Source organism: Xyrauchen texanus, chromosome 18 (assembly GCF_025860055.1).
Source record: "Xyrauchen texanus isolate HMW12.3.18 chromosome 18, RBS_HiC_50CHRs, whole genome shotgun sequence".
Classification (NCBI taxonomy): Eukaryota; Metazoa; Chordata; class Actinopteri; order Cypriniformes; family Catostomidae; genus Xyrauchen; species Xyrauchen texanus.
In genome coordinates, this window is record NC_068293.1 from 40,506,727 (window position 1) to 40,527,974 (window position 21,248).

General features: G+C 37.5%; 1 protein-coding gene across 6 annotated transcripts in view; it reads right to left on the reverse strand.

The window, feature by feature from the left end:
• The window catches only part of tns1b (tensin 1b), a 343,137-nt gene that overhangs the window by 183,900 nt on the left and 137,989 nt on the right, over positions 1 to 21,248 (reverse strand). For all 6 annotated transcript variants that reach the window (XM_052147959.1, XM_052147963.1, XM_052147962.1 and 3 more), the window contains exon 3: positions 10,175 to 10,212. In XM_052147959.1, the coding sequence (XP_052003919.1) occupies positions 10,175 to 10,212 (38 nt within the window). The remainder of the gene's footprint in view (positions 1 to 10,174; positions 10,213 to 21,248) is intronic.

The window sequence follows — 21,248 nt, forward strand, 5'->3', positions numbered from 1 at the left end:
GAGGTAACCATTGCGAACAACATAATGATTGGAAGCACATCTTCCCTGCTTTTATAGCAATCAGTCTGCTCTTATAATCCAATCAGAATGATAGAGTGATTTCACCTGACTAGTACTCGTTCACTTTCCCAGGTGCTGATTATATTATTAGTGAAATGATGTTAGCTGGTCATTTTGTGCCAGGGACAAACAACTGTGAAATTTGGGTTTTTGTGATCAAGTACATTTTGTTTGGCCAATGAAGATTTTTTTTATTATTTCAAATGCATCTGGTCACTCTGCACAATAATCTAGAAACAATGTGAATCAACACCACAACAACTGAAGCAGAAAACGTAGCGAAACACAAAATGTATGAACGGTTTATATACTAAAGTTCATATACTTACGGCTGTAAGTTGCTCCATAATTGTTGTGGATATATTGATGAATCTTGTGTGAATAAATAGGATGCGTTTGAATAAGGTACTTATCCCATTTTAAAGCAGTTCATGTGTTAGCATGTTCACTCACGCAGCTAATTTCTGGCCTATTTACAGATTCTCAAGAAGTTTATTCTTCTGTTTATATCTTGCACTGTTAATATCTTACAGTATCATCATATTTTTGTCAACAGTATGCTTTAATCAAATAATTTAATAATCTTCAAGATGCGCCTTTTTCGTCTCGACTTTGTTATCATTGACGAAATCAAAAACCCCTTCGTCAATGAACGTTTCCGTCAGTGATTTCGTTGACAAGACTAATATCACATATCACAAGTTTCACCTCTTAAATTGATAAATGTAGTACAATTAAAACATTAATAGTAGATAAAACACTTGAATAATCATTCAAATATGCTGGTAACTGGTGGTGGTTTGTTATCAGTGTAAAAGCACTTTGACTGTACTGTCAGAAAAGCGCTATACATGTCAAATTCATTCATTCAAAATATACAAAAGAGAGTGTTATTTATCTTCACCAAAGCAAGTAATATTTCATTTTAAATGTTTAATTTATTAACATAATAACAGCAACATGAAAATAGCACATCATTACCCCGGCTCTGAATACCTTCCAGTCATGATCTCACCTAGGCAATAAGCTCAAATCATGAGATTAATCTGCATGAAGAGCATGGCCGAAACACGACAGAGGTAAAGAGATCTTCCGCAAATTGCTTGCAATTTCAATTTTGGCTAGAGAGCACAAAGTTACATAGTGTAGCTTTAAATGTTAAATGCCATCACATTTATTTAATGTAATTGATGTATTTACCCAATTTAAAATTACAATGGCTTCATTCGGTTCTGTGTGATTTCTGCAGCCCTAATCAATGTTTTTACGGTTTATATCACAGTAAACAAGAATAAACGTAAACTTTTTTAAATGAATACAAATTCTGTAATCGTTTAATCAGGCATTTCATATTTTATTTTGTTTGCTATGGTTTTCAAAAATAATAAAAAACAAAAACAAAATAACCCACAAGAGCACCATATAACAATCATAAAAGTAATACATTTTATTTGTTCGCTGTAATCCAAATCTTCAGATTGCTTCGTGTGAAGAAGATCCAATTTCAAGCATTTTATTCAACAATCTGTGTCCATTTGCCATAGCGCCCGCCGTACCCATCAGCCCGCATTGGTTTCTTTTTCAAAATTAAAACACTGCCGCCTCAAAAAGCACAACACAAGTTTTACGTCAGTGATGTTGAATTCTCATTGGCTCTCACTTGCCTCATAATTGTTTGCGACATGCCGTATTCTGTGATGTATACAGCATGTTTTAATGAGATATAACAGTGCCGTCATGGAGTACATAAAAAGTTTTACATTTTAGATGCTTTCAAAATGTCTGTACGTTTTAGTGTCTATCCAAATGTATAAAAATGTATGCTTAAATGTCAGGAATATTAGCTTACAAATAGCTAAACAGAGTATATTAATGAGATCATACAGACGAGAGGAAAGATTTAAGTCAAGTTGACATGTAAACTAAGTAACTAAAATCTAGCTAAGCATACAAGCATTTAGTTTTAATAGTACCCCTGTAAAGTACAAATTCCCCAAAATAATACATAAGTATAACCATGAAGTGCATTTCACAAAATTGCATTACACCCCTGCTCCTGTGCAGCCAAATACACAGTAGGAGGCATTTGGCTCCTAGCAAAACTCCAGCAGGTCTAACCAACTAAGGAGCAAAATTGCTCTCCTCAAATGGCAAAGTAAATAAACATGGTGAGGTTATAAGTCTCTTGTTAGCAGCGGGTCAATCCTTTGATACCTCAGCTGAAACCAAAGAACACTGCACTGAGGAAATGAGGTGAAGCATCATAAAATACAATGCAATGTATTCAAAACATCACGCCAGGACTAACAATGTGTTCCGGTCTTTTACAGTGTCCAAAGAAACAACGGGAAATGACTGGGAAAGAGTGCTTAGCTGTTTAGGAAAGAGACATTTTACGGTGGTCAAAGTTAGTTCATTTGCCTCCTGCCGCAAGCTGGCCTGAACCTTACTCATGACGCATGTGGTAATATTTTCTTGTCTAAATAGAGAAGTCCCCCTCCAGCTCAGTTCTAAATCCAAAGCCCAACATATAAAGGGATAGTTCACATAAAAATTACAATTATGTCACCATTTACTCATCCTCAATTTGTTCCAAATGCGACATTCTTTTATTCGTCGAACACAAAAGGAGATGTTAGCCTCAGTCACATGTATTCTTGCATTGCTGTGGCACTTTAAATCCTCAGTACTCAAGGGGGTTGATTGATTTACCATCAAAATGTCTGTGCCATTAAACTTAGTGTATTGTATAGGAAGCTATATATAAACACTTACCTTTCAGCTAAAATTTAGTGTAAGAATCTCTTCAAACTGTTGCTCTGCCATGACAGTAGTTGATCTGTAAGATAAAACTGCCTGTAGAAGTTAACAATAATGTGAGTATTACAATAGCACCCCTGGAGGCAACACTGAGAATGCAACATAAACTTGAGTTGAGAATTGTGCTCCGACACATTTCAGAACATAACAGCAGGAGAAATCAATCATGCATAACTAGAATCGTCTGTTTTCACATACTTGTGTATAGTGCGTTTTGGCCTAACGATTTCATCATTTTAATAATATGAAGCCACGTTTCAGCAATTTGGGTTCAGACGTAAAAGTATTCAGAAAAGTAGGAAAAGAAGATTCTATACATAGTACTGTAGAAAGCACAGCTGGAACACTAACAATGGCATTAGAGCGCAGTAATTCCATAGCCTTTGTGGAACACCAAATTGGGATAAAGGTTTTGCTTCATAGACCAAAATGACCAAACTGACTGACTCTCCTGTTTGCTACAAAGCAGTGAGAATATTTGAAGCCTGCTGCTCCACAGGTTCAGTAGGAAGTTTTTCTTAAACATTGTGATCATATTTCTTGCTCTGTCAAGAGCCAGCACCATTTAAACAAGCATTTCAGGGTGATGTGTGTAATTGTTTTGATGTTAAAATACTTTCTCCTATCCTCAAGTAGCTTAATACAGGGGTTTTCAAAGTGGGGTCTGGGGACCCCCAGGGGGCCGCAATGGGACCACTATGGGAACTGTATTAACTTAGCAGAAAATCTTTTACAAAATGTATTTGAACAATAAGGACTAAATGTTCATCTGTCCTTCCTTGCAAAATACATATTGTATGTTCAACAACAGTTTGTATACAGCAGGGGTCAGCAACCTATGGCAAGCAGAGGGGTAATCACTGGCATGCCAGCAACAGCGAGAGATGAGTAGAATATTTTATTCATATGAAATTCTGCACCTGCATTCCAATCTATATCTTCATACAATCATGTACGTATGCGTCATGCGTGTTTTCATGAGCTGAATGGGAGGATAAACAAAAAGTACAAATGTGATGAGACTGTAGTATACCGGTACCAAACAGACTCGCTCGCGCAAGCCATTAGCGCATCACAAGCCGCTTCACTTTTGGTTAACCGCACGAGTAAACGTGCCCGCTTTGCTTTGGTCAAGCTATGCGGATGACAGCCTTCATTCTGTGTTTCATAAGTCCTTTTTGCTTTCAGAAAACGTCATGTAATAAGGAAAACACCACTATTAAAACTTGAGATTTCCAACCCAGCATACAGGTACACCCTCTTTAAACCATGGTCACACGCAAAATTATATAAAATGATCAAAAGAGAAAACATATACCCACATCGTGGGTTCAAAATCTGAGACGGCCCAGCCATTGACCAGGAAAATAAAAAAATGGCACTCCATGTCAAAAAGGTTGCTGAACCCTGGAATACTGGAATATTTCTAAAAAAGTTTTTAATTATCACTGTTGTCTTGAGCTTGCAAATTGGTTTATGGTACTATTCTGTATTAAACTGTTTTAAAACAATATGTATTGTGAAAAGTGTTATAAATTTAAATAGATCTGAAAACATTTCTCAAATATTTTAAAATCAGGTAGAAAAAAGATAAGCTGGAAGCTCAATACAAAGTGCATATTGTCTAGATAATATAAAAATAACTTGTTTTGGCTTTATTATGTAATTTTGGATACACAAATTTCACATTATGATCTATAGAGGTCGACCAACAGTGGATCTTGCTGATACCAATAACCAAGGTGGTGGAAAAGTCCAATAACCGATTTATTGCAGATATTCTTTTTTTAAATCGATTTATAGAATGATCAATGATTTTTTCGTCTTTCCTTATAATGACGGGCACATACAATAAAGAGTTAGTTCACACAAAAATCTAAATTCTCTGATTATTTACTTAGTATTGAATCTAGAGCAGAAAAAAATAGACAAGTTTTTCCTTTTGTGTTTTACTGTTCAATAGAAAGAGCAATTAGTGTGGATTGGTCAAGTGCTCACAGAACAGATTTTAGCTCGTCCACCTAAAATGAAGCTGCAGGTCTGAGGTCTTCGACTGCATGTTTTCTCACACCTTGTAATGCACATTGATTTAATCTGGCATGTCCAGTAATTACCATCTGACTGTAACACGCTGGCTCTCTCAGCAGTGCCTTGGCACTATTCACCTGTGTTGGCCGCACTCACGAATCAAATTAGTTGGCCTTTGAGTCTAATGAATAATTTACTCTCCCACTTAACCTCACTTGCCTATATTTACAATTACCCAGAGACTGTCACTTCATTTTCCAGCCTTTGGAATTTTAGTGCCTAAACTTGCTCCATGCCAGTGCGCAATGAACCCTCTGTGAACTGCAGAAGTGCGCGCTCATTTCCGACCCATTGTAAAAGCAGGCTTTGTGGAAATGAGGAATTGCGTTAGTTAAAGAAAAAGAGATTGACAATAGGGCAAGCTGGTCTCCTAGTCTGACGAGCTGAAAAGTGCCAAAATGCCTATAAACTAACCATTTTACCAGCTAATTAATTGTTCTTATTTTTCAGTAGGGTCTGCATGTGAATATGTTTTGCAGTGTACTTTCTGGAATCAGAAACCTGTAACCATTACCAAAAGAGCAATTAAACTGAAATTCTGATTTCTATTTTAGGCACAGTGTACTTCAGCCCATGTCTGTTGGCAATGTCATATCTGTGTTCATGTACTGTTTTTCTTCCATCATTCCATCAGCCAGGGGACCAGAGCCAGATCGCCGCAAAGTCTGGCCAATGCAAATGGTCTGAGCATTTGTTTTAAGTGGCAGAGGTTACACAGGGGCCACGTGCAAGTCTTCTCCAAATATGGAAGGGGAGATTTATGGCATAGCATTTTAGTGGGGAAACTGTCCATCTGAAGCATTATGACCAGAGGTCGATTTGTAAAAAAGAATTTCAAGGGGGATGGCTGGGTCAAACTTTCCTTTGTAAGGGGGGGAATCACGCAAAAATTGCCAGTGACCTCGCGGCCGGTATCATTTTCATTTAATAATCATGTTATTGCCATATAATTCTTATTTAATCGTGACAACCTATATACATTATTAGATTTCATGTCCACTGAATACTCTTAAATACTCTCAAATTGTGCAAGTTACATGAATCAAGAACAGGGGAGGACACTGCCAAGACTTCTAATGTCCATTTGCCAAATATGAACATTAGAAGATGTTATTACATCATGCATACCTCACAGGCCACAAGACATGGACCTTTGTATATTATCCTTGTAACTTCCACAAAAAACATACAAATATAATTTTGAATGATGGAACATATAGTAAATAAATATGGCAATATATGTTTTGTCTATTTTCCAAGCTTTTTCTTGTATTTGTTATGTTTATGAATAGAATCCACATGAGATCAGTAAAAGAAGCTGTTGTAACCACTCCAATAAGCAAACTAGTAATGGAAGTTTGGGCTTTTTCAATTAAGGATGCTTAAATAGAGGTAAAGAAAGCAGTTCTACATACACAAGCATTTGAGGGACGAAAACCTGTTGTAAAAATCTGCTTTTAACACACGTTGTAACTGCACACTAGTCATCGCAGTATCTTACCTTGTGTTCTCTTATTTTAAAAGGGATATTTCACCCAAAAATGTACATTCTCTGATCATTTCTTCACCCTTAAGCCATCCCAGATCAACCCATCACTAAACTCCAACATACCTGTTAGTCAGTGTTTTTTACAACACCCAGCCATTTCACAGTGGAGAGATTGCTCGAGAGCACGTGTCAGCTCTCAATCGTGACAGATTGCGCAAATAAAACACTGGCAGAATATTTCTAAACTGTGCATGAGTAAAGTTCTGATTGGGGATTTATCCTATTGACGTCTGGCAACACAAAATTTAATTCTGATTGTATAATTGCCATTATTTATTTATTAAACTTTATTTAACCAAGAAGTCCCTTGAGATTAAATCTCTTTTTCGAGGGAGACCTGGCCAAGAAAGCACACCAAACAAGGTAAAAATTTAAAAGATCAACACAACAAAAACAGACATAAGACAAAAATAAGACACTAGGATTTAAAGTCTGTTATTTATCACACATAGAGAATTTTTATATTTTACTTGCATGATTAGTTGTAAAGTAATACACTGACAACACAATACTATTCTTTCATAAATAGCAAAAAAACTATAGTAAAAAAAAAAATAATAAGATTCCAAAAGGCAAGCTCTGAATCATTAAACATTATTTACATTTGGTATCTAATGGCAGGAAACAAACTGCAGCCATTCTTAGGAACAAGGGCGGAAATTCCTCCGTGATTTTGGTGGGGGAAGTTATGACACATCTCTAAACAGTTCTAGAGCATTTTTGAGTCTTAATCGCCACTTAATCAAGAGAGCTTCAGGGTGTCACTGCTGTGCTCCTGAATCAGACACAATATCTTCCTTGATGGTCTTTAAGAGAACACATACAAACTGCTTTAAAAACTGTATTTTGCTACAAGCTACTCCTAATTTACATTTCTTCATTTAGCAGACACTTTTATCCAAAAGCGACTAATTTAAAGTAGTAACACTAAAGTCAAGCTACCCTTTTTAAAAAGTAGTTAGCCACTTTAATATACTACACCAAAGCAATTTAGGGAGGCAAAATCTTTCTAAAAATACAACTTTACACATATAACAGCAGTATTTATCTTGATAAAAAACTGACCTATTGTATGCCAATATTACATTCTAACAGATACATTTACACTAAATACCACTAATTTTGGTATTTACCGATGGGGTGGAAACCGATGGAGTGCGTACTCCAGGTAGGGAATGAAGTTTTGCCCCAAGTGAAGGAGTTCAAGTACCTCGGGTCTTGTTCACGAGTGAGGGGACAATGGAGCGGGAGGTTGGCCGGAGAATCGGGGCAGCAGGGGCGGTATTGCACTCGCTCTATCGCACCGTTGTCACAAAAAGAGAGCTGAGCCGAAAGGCAAAGCTCTCGATCTACCGGTCAATTTTCGTTTCTACCCTCACCTATGGTCATGAAGGTTGGGTCATGACCGAAAGAACTAGGTCGCGAGTACAAGCGGCCGAAATGGGCTTCCTCAGAAGGGTGGTGGGCTTCTCCCTTAGAGATAGGGTGAGGAGCTCAGTAATCTGTGAGGAGCTCGGAGTAGAGCCGCTGCTCCTTTGCGTTGAAAGGAGTCAGTTGAGGTGGTTTGGGCATCTGGTAAGGATGCCCCCTAGCCGCCTCCCTAGGGAGGTGTTTCAGGCATGTCCAGCTGGGAGGAGGCCTCGGGGAAGACCCAGGACTAGGTGGAGAGATTACATCTCCACACTGGCCTGGGAACGCCTCGGGGTCGCCCAGTCAGAGCTGGTTAATGTGGCTCGGGATAGGGAAGTTTGGGGCCCCCTGCTGGAGCAGCTGCCCCCGCGACCCGACTTCGGATAAGCGGTTGAAGATGGATGGATGGATGGATGGACCACTAATAACACTGGAAAACACTCCAATTTCTATCGTACAATTTCTGATGTACAGTGCACAGGGATGTTTGATCAGTAACTTTTGCACTGATCTGCAGAGCAAACAAGTACCCCATTTGCACCTCTGGAATTTCCTGTGGGTGCGAAGAGTGGCACAGCAGGTAGGTAGGACTCGCTGCCCAACACACACTTGTGCACACACACACCACCATCAACATACACTATAACGACTGCCATGTGGAGCTCATGGGGATCATGGGGTGGAATAATCAGTGTCACTATTCCAAAACCTATTGAGCTGCCTATGTAGGAAGTAAGACATCATAGATGCACTTCCGAATGCTATTCAAAAAGGCAGACAGCATGATTATGATTATGCCGCCTTTAAGATGTATTCTTGAATGTATTCATAGTGAGATGGAAATTTAAAGCCACAACTCATTGCCATGGAAATGACTGGTTAGCTGATTAGTTCAATCTAATTAAAAATGGACCCTTATGCCTAATATTTGTGTGTTATGAATTTGTATGCTTACTCATTAACTGAGCAAAGTGCTAACGCAAAACTCAAAGTCGAGTATCCTGTTTGCTTCATGCCATTTGTATGAGTGTCTGCCAACATGCAACATTAAAAATCAGTCACTTATGAGGTTCCATTTCAGTTAGGGTATTGCCTTTGGGCTGTTAACACTGAACACGTTTTTGTGTCCATCGGCGCTATTTTGGATGCACTAGATGGGTGTCTTTGAGCACTGTGCTGAATCTTGCTGTTTTTCAGTATCTCGTGCAGAAGCACCTCATTTTTTAGATGCTGTGTTAAGGTAAACTTCAACTTTTAAAACACATCTGGAGAAACCTGTGTTCTATTCTATTAATTGCGCTCCATCTATCTTTTTTAAGTGCACAAATGCGTTCGGTATGAACGGCCCCTTAGAAGACAGCTCATAGGCTGCAGACAGCCTTGTAGGCAGTACACAGCAAGGCTGCACACAAGGCTTTGAAACAGAAGCTCTGTATTCATCCATTCCATACAAAAATCCCCAAAAGTCTTGCTTCCTTTACCTATAAACATCTCCAACCATTTTCAATCACTCCTAGTCTCCTTTCAAACCTACCTTCAAAACAGCCCAATCATACAAGAAACCCATTAAAGTAAAGTGGCCTTATTTTGGGGAGGGAAATCTAGAACAAGAAAAGAGTTGGCCAAGCCAAACATGTACTGTGACAGCATGAAGTTGTTTTTAGAGCATAACATTAACATTCCCCAAGAAAAAGGGGCTTGTCCAAACAATCAAAGCAAAAAAAATCTATTAGAAGATTTGTTTGGCTTCCAGAGAAAAATATGATGGTAAATATGACTAAAGTAACCAGACCTTTAAAGGTCAATGCAATCGGGTTGTTTTGAAGACACAAAATAAAAAAGAACTTTGTTTTGAAAAGTTGAAGACCTCAAGAATATTACAGTCAATATATATATATATATATATATATATATATATATATATATATATATATAATAAATTATTTTAAATGGTTAAGTTATACTGTGTCCTTACCAAGCGTGAAAAGATAAAGAGACAATTGTTGAAAGCTATCACTTTCGTGTAAATTTTAAACGTCGAGTTTTTGTCTTAACTGCACGTGACCGCAGCAAGCAAAATCACTGAACCAAAATCCCACTCCTCATAACAGTAAAATAAAAAAATTCACATTAATTGTGGACAGATATTGTATATTACATATCCTGTACCTGGAATCATATCGCATTGTGCCTGATTAGGATATGTTAGTGTCTAACAGGACAATTAAAACATGCTGTATTCCTTACCTTAACCTCGCACTTTCTGTGGCAGGCTAACCGGCAAACTGCAAAGAACAAAAAAAACAAGCCATCATGTTTCATGTCCACATATTTTATCAATTCAATTTAACAGTACATTTCACAAACCTATTTAACCAATAATAACCCAGAAGAAATATGTGCTTTTAACACACAGTTCTACACTGGCAAAACTTGTTTACGCTGTGCTGTGTCAAATAATATTTGCCATGAGATACTTGATGTTGCACAGCACTGCTCTCAGATCCTGGCTTACTGCTTGTGAAGTTCAGGGTTTGCAAGTGTATCTATTAAAACCTAGTGAAATGGCTTAAAATAGAGAAACAATGAAGAGACATTGTCTCTTTGAGTTTTAGGTGTACACTAGCATATAGATCATCTCAGAGCTAACAGACATGCACCACAATACAAAACTCCAAAAGGCAGGTCAGGTTTTGTTCCAAGACAGCTCATGTGAATGATGGTGTCTACATCTGATATAAAAAGCTACATGACACAACAAAAGCTGTTTGCCAAGACCAGTTTTTCCTCAATGTTTACATTATCACTTCTGGAAAGAGGTGTAGACCACCAGCACTTTTAGAAAACTGACAGAGATTTTCAATTATTCTGTCTGTCTTTGGAATAAACATTCTCGACTATTAGTTGACAAAATATTTTGGCTACTTACGTATATTGTCACCCCTTATGATAATTTACAGTTATTTAGACTGAAGCTTGCTAAATTCCAACTCTGTGACAATTTATCAGACATAATACTGGCATAAGCTCTATTAAAACAGGGCTAGTTGTCTTTGAGGGGGTTTGGCAAATTTGTGTTTCGCACACATACTTTGTCATGAATCTTTTACAAATCGAACATGCCTGTGTTTTTCTAGCAAAACTCTTGGTAAAATAAGGAGAAAATTACATACTTTTTCCCCGGCGAACTCGGGAAAACTTTCTTGAGAAATCTAATTTTGTCTGAATAGGAGTGTCTGTTATGGCTATTGTTATGTTTAAAAAAAAAAGCTTCACCTCTCACGAAAGTCTTCTGATTGCTGTACTACCTGCTGGCATCCCATCCGATGTAAAAAACAAATTACATTATTGACATGTAAAAAAATAAATAATAATAATAAATAATTTTGAAATATTCAAAATAATAAAAAATACAATAAATAAAATGTTTTTCAAAGAAAATAAAAAATATGTGATATGATTCATTATTATTATTATCAATGTTACCATATTACCTCAACGAATATTACATTTTACTATACAGTTTCAGGCATCTAGTTTTATTTTGAATCGTGCTTTTATTTTGATGTGTGGTTTGCCGGAAGCTTTACTTTCTTCTCCTGATGGATAAACAGTTCGCTACAAGGCCCTGTGTGATTGTTAAAGTGCTGTGATTTAATTATATAAATATATAGTGTACATGTGCTTCACACTGGATTAGTGATCTGTTTTGTATTTTTTTTTTTGTATTTATATTATCTCATACAACGTGAATGATTCCCAATGGCAGTGGAGTTTCCAGTGTATGGGCGGTCTGCTTCCCACATTCCTTTAAAGCTCATGCAGCTCGAATGTAGAGTAAGATTGCAGCATTTTGTGGTTTAATAATCACACTAGGACATATCTTGATTTGAATTTGATTAATTGTGCATTTCATTATAAAATGAGTAATGGAGCATCTGTCAGTCTGACAGCACGTTGGGACCAAATTAAGACGGAGCTCAATACTACAAAAACACTGGTATTGTGACATCTTTTTTTATTTTAGTACCGACTTGTTACTGAAGTACCGGTACTTTTGACAACACTACTACAAACATTCCCATCTCATTCAATCAGTGCATGGCATGACATATGTTTTATAATTGCATCCTAATCATTGTTTAGAAAACTAATCCTGTGCAAATAGTGCTACAGATTCTCTGTCTGTGGGTCCCAGAGAACATCAAAACCTTCTATCCAACCCCCATTCTGATCCATATTCCTGCTCATACAGGTACAGCACACTTGAGCAAACACAGCCCCATACATCCCGGCTCTTACACAGTGCTTGCTCTGTTCCCCAAGTTTGAAATGCCATTCCACAGGGAGGGGTGGAGTATCAAAAACAGAGGGCCTATACAGACGGAGGGAAATTTAGTCACTAAGGTAATGAAATGCTGCCAAAGCCACACCCAATATCATCTCAAACTACTCTAAAGGTGGAACAAATGGTAGCTGCCCTCTCTCTCTCTCTCTCTCTCGCTCTCTCTCTCACACTCATTCACTCTCTATCTGTCTCCTCCATTTGTCGCTCTTTTTGATATCGGGTCATTGCAGGAAAATGCCAGACAGGAAGGTTAGACTTCATGATTCATGACTTATAAATCCAGTCTCAGATGATTCCTTTAAAAGAGCATGAATCTAAAAAGTTTTGGGAAAATTCAGAATTTCTAAGCAGAGTTTAAAAATATGTGCTTATTCTAATGTAGACTGTATTTTATGTAATATCTACCCTCTTCCTGTCTTGGGTTAACATATTTTTGTGCATGCGTAATATTTGTAGTGTTTATGTTCTAACTCATTGGTTTGGACTGAAAAAAGTAGCAAAACTCTCAAAAGAGTAACATTACCATGCCTTTGAGAGTGATGGAGTGGGAAAAACTGTATTTTGGCCTCAGATCTGGATAGTTCTTGGCTATGCAGGATATTTTCATTAGCATCTGATCCTTCTGTTTAGGAGTGTGTCGGATGTGAGACAGTTTGGAGAACTGATGACTGTTTACTTCTTTTGTGGGGTGGTATGGCTTGGTGGTTAACGATCTGGAATGGTTATGTGAAGGTTGTGGGTTCAAACCCCAGAAAATTGTGTTTCATGAGCCATCATCATAATAAGGACTGCACTTTGAGCTGGAGTGCAATGACAAGATCAAAAAATATATATGTACACCAATCAGCCACAACATTAAAACCACCTGCCTATTATTGTGCAGGTCCCCCTCGTGCTGCCAAAACAGTGCCAACCCGTATCTCAGATTAGCATTCTGAGATGATTGTTGGTGCCAGACGGTCTGGTTTGGGTATTTCTGTAACTGCTGATCTCCTGGGATTTTCACAAACAACAGTATTTAGTGTTTACAATGATGCTAAAAAAACATCTAGTGAGGGGCAGTTCTTTGGACAGAAATGCATTGTTGATGAGAGAGGTCAACAGAGAATGGCTACGGTAACTCAGATAATCACTCTGTACAATTGTGGTGAGAAGAATAGTATCTCAGATGCAAATCTGAGATGTGGGTTGGCACTGGTTTTGACAGTACGAGGGGTTCCTGTTGTGGCTGATCGGTGTATGTATTTAACTCCAGGGGAATTATCCATGGAGGGAATTGTCCCTGTAGCCAAATAAAGCAAACGGCCCCTTGAGGCCATGCATTGCAGTGTTTTTACCACATGTAAGGGTAGTTTCTTTCTCTTATTAGAAACACTTACCTACCATAAAATCACTATAATGTATGCTCCGAGTGATGGCAACAGCAATATGACATCAATGTTCTATATTTAAATTAAATTGATTAATAATAATTAGAATAACACATAATGGCTTCGTGTTAAATCTAACAACCCTTAATAACAATTTTGGGATGTGTCCCACTCTGTATTTTTGCATGAACATTTTACTCATTCTCACATATAACATAAAGCGGTCCTGCACACGGAAAGCCATGCAAATATATCTACCGTGGCATAACTGGTATAGCAAAGTCTCTACCGGTTGACACATCTCTACATACATGCCTTTCATGTTTCACGGAGTTATGAACAAAACCCTGAAAAAGCATATTATTTATTTCAGAATGGCCTCTTGTAAGGGTCACACTAACTTGATCAGATTTTAATTTTATTAATGTTCTTAACTCACATTACCTGAATTCTGAATGATGAAGCGTGTCCTTTTTTTAGCTGAAGCAGCCTCTGCTTTAACATACTCGTCATAATCCTTGCTGTGTCAAACTTTAAGGTGAGCAATCAAATTAGTTGTGTTACAAATTTTAACGGTAGTTCCACCTCATTAAATTCTAGCAGTGCAAAGCTTTCAAAGAGTATGAGTTTTCAAAATGTAGTATTGTCGCAAATGGAAGACTTAACGTTTTTCTTAGACAGAAGCATTTGTTGTTTAACGTACCGCTAGTTTTAGTGTGCTAGCCAACCTTAGTTCATCACTTGTATCACAAACAACATTTATATAAATTCAGAGCATGGGGTAATTTGTACATTTTTTCACTGAATTTTCGCTTGTTTCTATATTCTTTATTATTTACAATTGTTTAGTCAGACTAGCAACGCAGTCAGGTAACTCCGCCCCTTCCACTACATACAGCAAGCCACAAGCACGTGTATGAAGTGTCCAACAAGTGCATCATCCGGGTACTTCTAATACACTTTTTTTTTTGCATTTTCAGTGTCAAAATACTACTCGCACCACTTACACTACAAATTGATGTAGAACTTTGCAAAAGTGTGCGATTTGGGATGCATCTAACACAGCTACATTTGTAAGCTAATTGTCTGAAGACATTTTTTGGCCTCTTTTGACAAAAAATAATCCCACCTGATTTAAACTATTAGCTGATCTGCAATAGTGCAGATAATTGCTTTTATTGGCTGATACCAATGTTTGGCAGATACTTCGGTGCATCTCGATAGGGAACCCAATCTGTTTGAGAGAATGTATGTAGGTCTGTTGAAGTCCTCTGAGAGTGAGTTTATGTGTTTCACAATCTAGCGCAGTCCAGCATGCTTCTTTATGAGGAAATCCCTGGTCCAGCTCTGTGATTGTGTCTCTGTAACCCGGCACGGCCCAGCCCTCCGGGAATGTTGCTGGTTACAAAAGGCCGGCATGGGAAATGCCAATCTTGTTTCTCCTCCTCTCTCGTTTGGAACATTCTTAAGGCAGTGAGACAGATATTAAGCAGTCCCCCTGCTTCTCTAAGCCAGTGTTTATACACCAACGACCTGACTACCTAACAAGGCAAGCCCACGTGCGCTCCACAGAATGCACTTTAATGCCCAATATGGTAGTGTCCTGCTCTTTCACCCTAAATCCCAAAGGAACACAGTGCTCGGGTGCATCGAAACAGTAATGTGCACTTGTTTGTGTGCTGTGAGATACTTCAAATAATTTGCTTTATTATGGTTATTTGTGCATATAAATAAAAAAATAAATAAAAAAAATGTAATAACTATATGGTTATATACACAGTTACAATGATATACAATTACTCATATAATAAAATCTTATGATAAAAGATTAGAATAATGCTGCCCACCCTTACTCAGCACCAAGTACACTGTACTTCCATTCATCATTCCAGAAACCAAAAGCATCCAACAGTAAACTGTCATAGCAAGGCAACAGGATATGCAAGTATGGGTAAATATTTACTGTGTTGTTTCTCTGCACTGAACATTTCACTGCACTGCCAATTAAGGGTGAGAGATATGACCAAAATCTTATATCACGATATGAATAATTTTCTATCATAATACTGATATATAGTATATAACAATGAACTTTGGTTTATATCATCATCTTCTTTCGGCTGCTCCCGTTAGGGGTCGCCTCAGCAGACCATCTGTGAGCCATTTGACATGGCATAGGTTTTACACCAGATGCCCTTCCTGACGCAACCCCCAGTGTCTGGGGGACTCTCACTTTCCAATTCACTTAACCTACATGTATTTGGGCTTGTGGTGAAAACCGGAGCAAACTCCACACAGAAAGGCCCAGTTGAGCTGGGACTCGAACCTGGGACCTTCTTGCTGTGAGACGACATTACAGTGAAAATTACTTCCACTTATATATTTTTTTCTTTATTTGGAGCTTAACAAACAGTCAAAGTAATAAAAAAATAAAACAATCAATTTGGTTTTAAATCAACCTTACCAAAATGCTAAATTTCACATTATGGCGCATTTCTGTCTGATGATTTTGACTAGTATTATTATTACAAACTTTCCTCAAGAAACTTGACATCTTCTGAAATCAATGCAACAAATTAAGTAAACCCAAAAATTCTAAATTTATTTTATTAAGGATGATGAGGTGGTTTAAAAATCCACATGACAGATGATATACATTGTTGGCGCATGACAGATTGTTTTAGCTGCTTTCCTCATCAGTGTTGGTTAGAATGTCAGGCTCGCTCTCTGTTTGAGATGTTTGAATTTCTCCATAGCGCTTTCAGGTAAAAAACTCAAAACTCAGTAGAATTAAAATGGGTCACGCAAGTTTTGAAGTTTGTGCCGCGATATACAGTGCGAGTGATCCCGCTCTGAACTCCCCTGTCCAGACAGGAAACCTGCTGGACTCGCTCACACTTTCATAATCCGAGACAGCATGCGCAATCACGTTGAAACACAGCTGCGTGTGTCAGATAAGAAGCATGTTCAGTCTGTGAGATGAATGTCATTGAATTTGCTTGGTGGCCTGAAATTTTGCTTGGGCGGCCATCTACAAATTGTCAGTCCCTTAAAAAACAGTTTCTTCCATTCTCTCAGTCTCATGAGAAGGTGCTCTGCCTTCCTCCTCCATTTCTCCAACATACTGTGTACCATGGCGAGTATGTGTAGTAGAATGAGGTGTACATTTCTTGCCGTGTGGTGGCGATTTTGCATAACTGTGATATAGACAATAAACCAAAAAGTATACTGGTTGCCAAATTTCTACCGGTTTATCAAAATTATACCGGTATATAACCCTTCCTTACTGGTAATACACACACAATTCATTGAGAAGTCTGACTTTGGGCTGGTCACATATCTCCATGCTCCCAGACCAACAGGCAGATCAACGAAAGCCACAGCGATATAGTTGTGTTATGTTATTTTCTTACGTTAACTTGTTTGTGCTATTAGTTTCATGCAGCAACCTGTAGAGGTAACCTGTCCTTTCTTTTGAATACTATTGCTGCTCTTAACGTAAAGTAATACTTCGCTAATAATAACAATTTACCTTCTATCTATCGTTTGTTGCATTTCTTGGTCTGGCGGTTGGCTGGAATTTCTTTCTATTTATTACTCCCTCACCCCCTAGATCAGGGATTGTAATATGCATAAATAGCTAAGTAACACCCTACGTCCTTAGCTACAAAAAAAAGCTACTTAATGGTTCTTTACTCTTGGTCACTTCATGCAATTTTACAGATCAGATTGCTATCCAAATAAATAAGCACATTCCATTTACACTCAAGACACATACAGTAGATATGTTTCTGCCAAAAGGATATATCATGAATTCCCATGCTATATGCAAATAAAAAAGTTCAGTTCCCTGATTATGCTAATGCCAGCCAGCACATTTAAAAGATGCAATTTATTATTTGATTCCAAGTAACTTTGCCCAGTGTGCGTGTGTGTCTGCGTGTGTGCACGCTGTGTATTTTCCCCTCAGGAATTATTATAGGTAAGATATGTCCATGCACATCAGATGCGCTCATTGTCAGTGTTCAGTTTCATCTGCGATCTGCACCAAATAAATGAAGAAAAAAATGATGTCCCTCCTTTAACGTGCATCTGTTTCTCGTGCAACGCAAGCCAGATACAATCACACTTGCCTGTGGATATATTGAATGTGCATAGATGTGAAGAATGTGCGCTGTTCTTTGAAGGTTATATATTTAAGCAGGTATGAGAAACGCATAATACCATAATAATTGTGATCGGAAGCATGCAAATCATACACCATCAACAGCAGTTTACTTCCGCAATTTAAGACTTTTTTGTTAATTTCAGCAGCGAACTGTACCAGTGTTTAAATTAACCATACCCTGGACCACCTTTTCAAGCAGACTCTGGTGCACTTTGTGGGTGTGCACCTGAGTTTGGAAAACAGTGTTCACATCATCCAAACTATAACTTTGACTTCAAACTAGGGCGCACAACAAAAGTGCTAGTGTGAATGCACCCTAAGGTAGCATACCCACACACGCTCATAATAAAAGGAAAAGTGTTAGTGACATCAATAAGGAGCTTATTATTGTTGTGCTTTGTGTCTGTGTGTAAATTATGCAACCCATCCACTTTACTGCTACATGTCATTTCAACCTATATTTGACCTAACTGTACCAATTCAGAATATTGTATCTTTTAAGTATGATTTCAGGTGTTAACTAAGCAACAAACCCCCCTTTGTGGATGTTAAGGTTTAATATCCTATGTGGAATATTTACCACGATTTTTCCTTCTGATTTTCCTTCAATTCCATCGGGTCTGGATTACAAGTTTACGAAGTCTAACATCATGGCAATATTGAATCAAAAGTCTTTATATATGTTTACAAATGCAGGATAATTCACAGCAACAGCTGTAAATTTAATTTGCTGTCTCAAAGGTAATAATAATAATAATAATAATAATAATAATAATAATAATACAAAACTCTGAAAACCAAGGTTTCAAAATGCGTTGTGGTTGTTGGGCTGTATCCTGCAAATCAAAACCTTGACTAACGACCCTTCTAGTATCTCTGCTCAATGTGAAAGCTCATGATGTCAATTCTTGCACTGTCTCCTAGTGGCTAAAACAAAAACTGCATAAATGATCTGCAAATAGAGGGAAAACTGGTTTGTTTTTATAGGACAAAGGGTACTGAAACAACATATTTGAGATATTAAAAGAGATTTTAATACCCTAAAAAGATTTTATGGATTACATATTGTCCATGCTATCTGAAAGTGAAAAAACAGAGAACATTTTTTTAAAGTAAAAGCCACATACATTTTTTTTCACATCAGATCATAATTACAACTTCTGTAATTCTGCATTCTTAATACAGAGCTTCCCAGGAAGTCCTGAATCCAGCATAGGTCTAGTGACAGCAAAATAGCTAAAACTGCTTATAGGAAAATTAAGAGACAAAACGAGAGACAGTTTGCTGCCAATGCCATGGCAGAATAAAGCTGCTTTGAAACAAAGTCTGTTATGAAAAGCACTATACAAATAAATTTGACTTGACTTAAATATAGAGCATAAAGAGTCAGAAAAATTATTATATATTAGACAGAAATCTTAACATCAGCTCAAACAATCTCCAAATCACCAGAGGGTGTCAGTGTCTCACTGTTGTGTTTAACCTAAGATACTTTTAGGGGAGTTTGAACATCTACTAGAAATACAATATAATTGCTGAAAACTGCAGCCTTCAAGGCATCACGGCAAGTCCGAATCCCATGTTTGCATCACATCCTGTCTATTTATGTATCCATTGTTGCCTATGATATCCCAAACTACTGTGCATGCTGTTTGGAGATTGGTTGAAAGAATAAAATTGTGTCTTATGGTAATTTTACAGTATAAACTTATTGTTCTTTATTTTATTTATTTATTTGAGCTACTATTCAATTAGCATACTATACACTACATTAAAAATACACTTGGTAATCTCTAAAGCTCACTAAAGATGAATATGTTCCAGTCCAACTGTTCTAGATGTATTGTTTTACAGTAGATCTACATCAGATGTGACATTATGGTGCCTTGAAAGTACTGTTAAAAATTGTTACATTTTATGTTCAGCTTGGCTGCATTAATCTGCATACACACAAACAAATGACTCTTAATTAGTCTGAAAATAATATTCTCAGTTTGAATGACTCAATTAACTGTGCAGTGAGGAAACAAGGCAGCATTCTTCAGTTTCAAACATAGAGAAAGTTGCTAGAACCTTGTGCGACCGGGCATTCTCTGGGCCAGCAAAGCCTTCTCTGCTGGCCTAACATGGAAAATAAATACATATTTTTCATCCTTTCATTCTCAATCACCTTTTTGCCTATGTATTTTTAATCATTTTCCACTCTTAATTAATCTACAAACAAATAGAGAAAAACAAAAAGTTTATCCAGTCAGAATTTATTCCTTGATGCTTACAAGCGAAGCGTGACAACTGTTTCACAAATCCACCCCATCAGGAGTTCAGAATTTCCACAGAATCCCTCAACAGTGCAAATGAATGGGCAACTAAAGTGAGATTTTCAGATTAATCAGCCAATCAGATTAATTTATTTGTTAAACATTATAATCTCTTTTGATAATCGTACACCTGAAGCACAAATGCTAGCGCTGCAGCGTTGTTTATCAGTTGTGTTGCTAGGAGACATCTCTAATGAGAGTCAAACCCTTGTTGAGCTAACGGGAGCGTTGCAGTTCTGAATATTGGGGAATGGAATGCATTTATGGTCGGAGATATCAAGTAGGAATATCCCACATCCAACTTGCATGGAACGCAACATAACCGTGTACCCTGACGAAACGAAATTTATTGCAAGCAACATTTAAATCGCAAATATTATTAGATAGATTTTTCCAGGTATTATAGACCTCCTTGGTAGATTCATAAGAAAATTTATGATTTTTGGCATTCGTTTCACAAAACAGTCATGCTGCAGTTAAAATTAGGCTTGCTTGAGCATTAAGTGTGGTTTCAAGTTCTGGCTTTCGTGCGTGGACGTGTTTTTAAAATGTCAATTGGTATTATTAGTTAGCTGTGATATATTGTATGATGCCCAAAGGCATAGGGTGTCTTATTTATTGTGAAACTGTGTTTTCCTAATGGCATGACTCACACTGAAGGCCTAGAATTTAAATGCAAGGCCCGCCACTGCATTTGAGTGACTTATTGCAAAATGAAAATTAAACACAATGACCACTGTAGGGGACATTAGTGCAAGTTTTTCAATTAGAAATCCTATATTTTCTGTGCATTTCCACATTGGAAAACAAATGTTGCTTTCGGAGGCTTTATGTGGAGTTAGGATAAAAATAAGGTGCATTTTGAACTGTTCTGAGACCAGTGCAGACATCCAGCTCACTGGAGGTTAAGTCATTCAGTAAATAGGGAGCAAGACAGCATCCTATAGCTTTTATGTGAAAGTGCATTCACTCCTAAAATTCAACCAACAGTTCAGTTTCAGGCTGCAGATGTTTGGACCACAAATGTTTGGCAGACATGTTGGGACAATGGTGATCAGTACATAGATTCAGAATTTATAATGTATAATTTTATTTCAACGTGGTTGGCAATGATTGG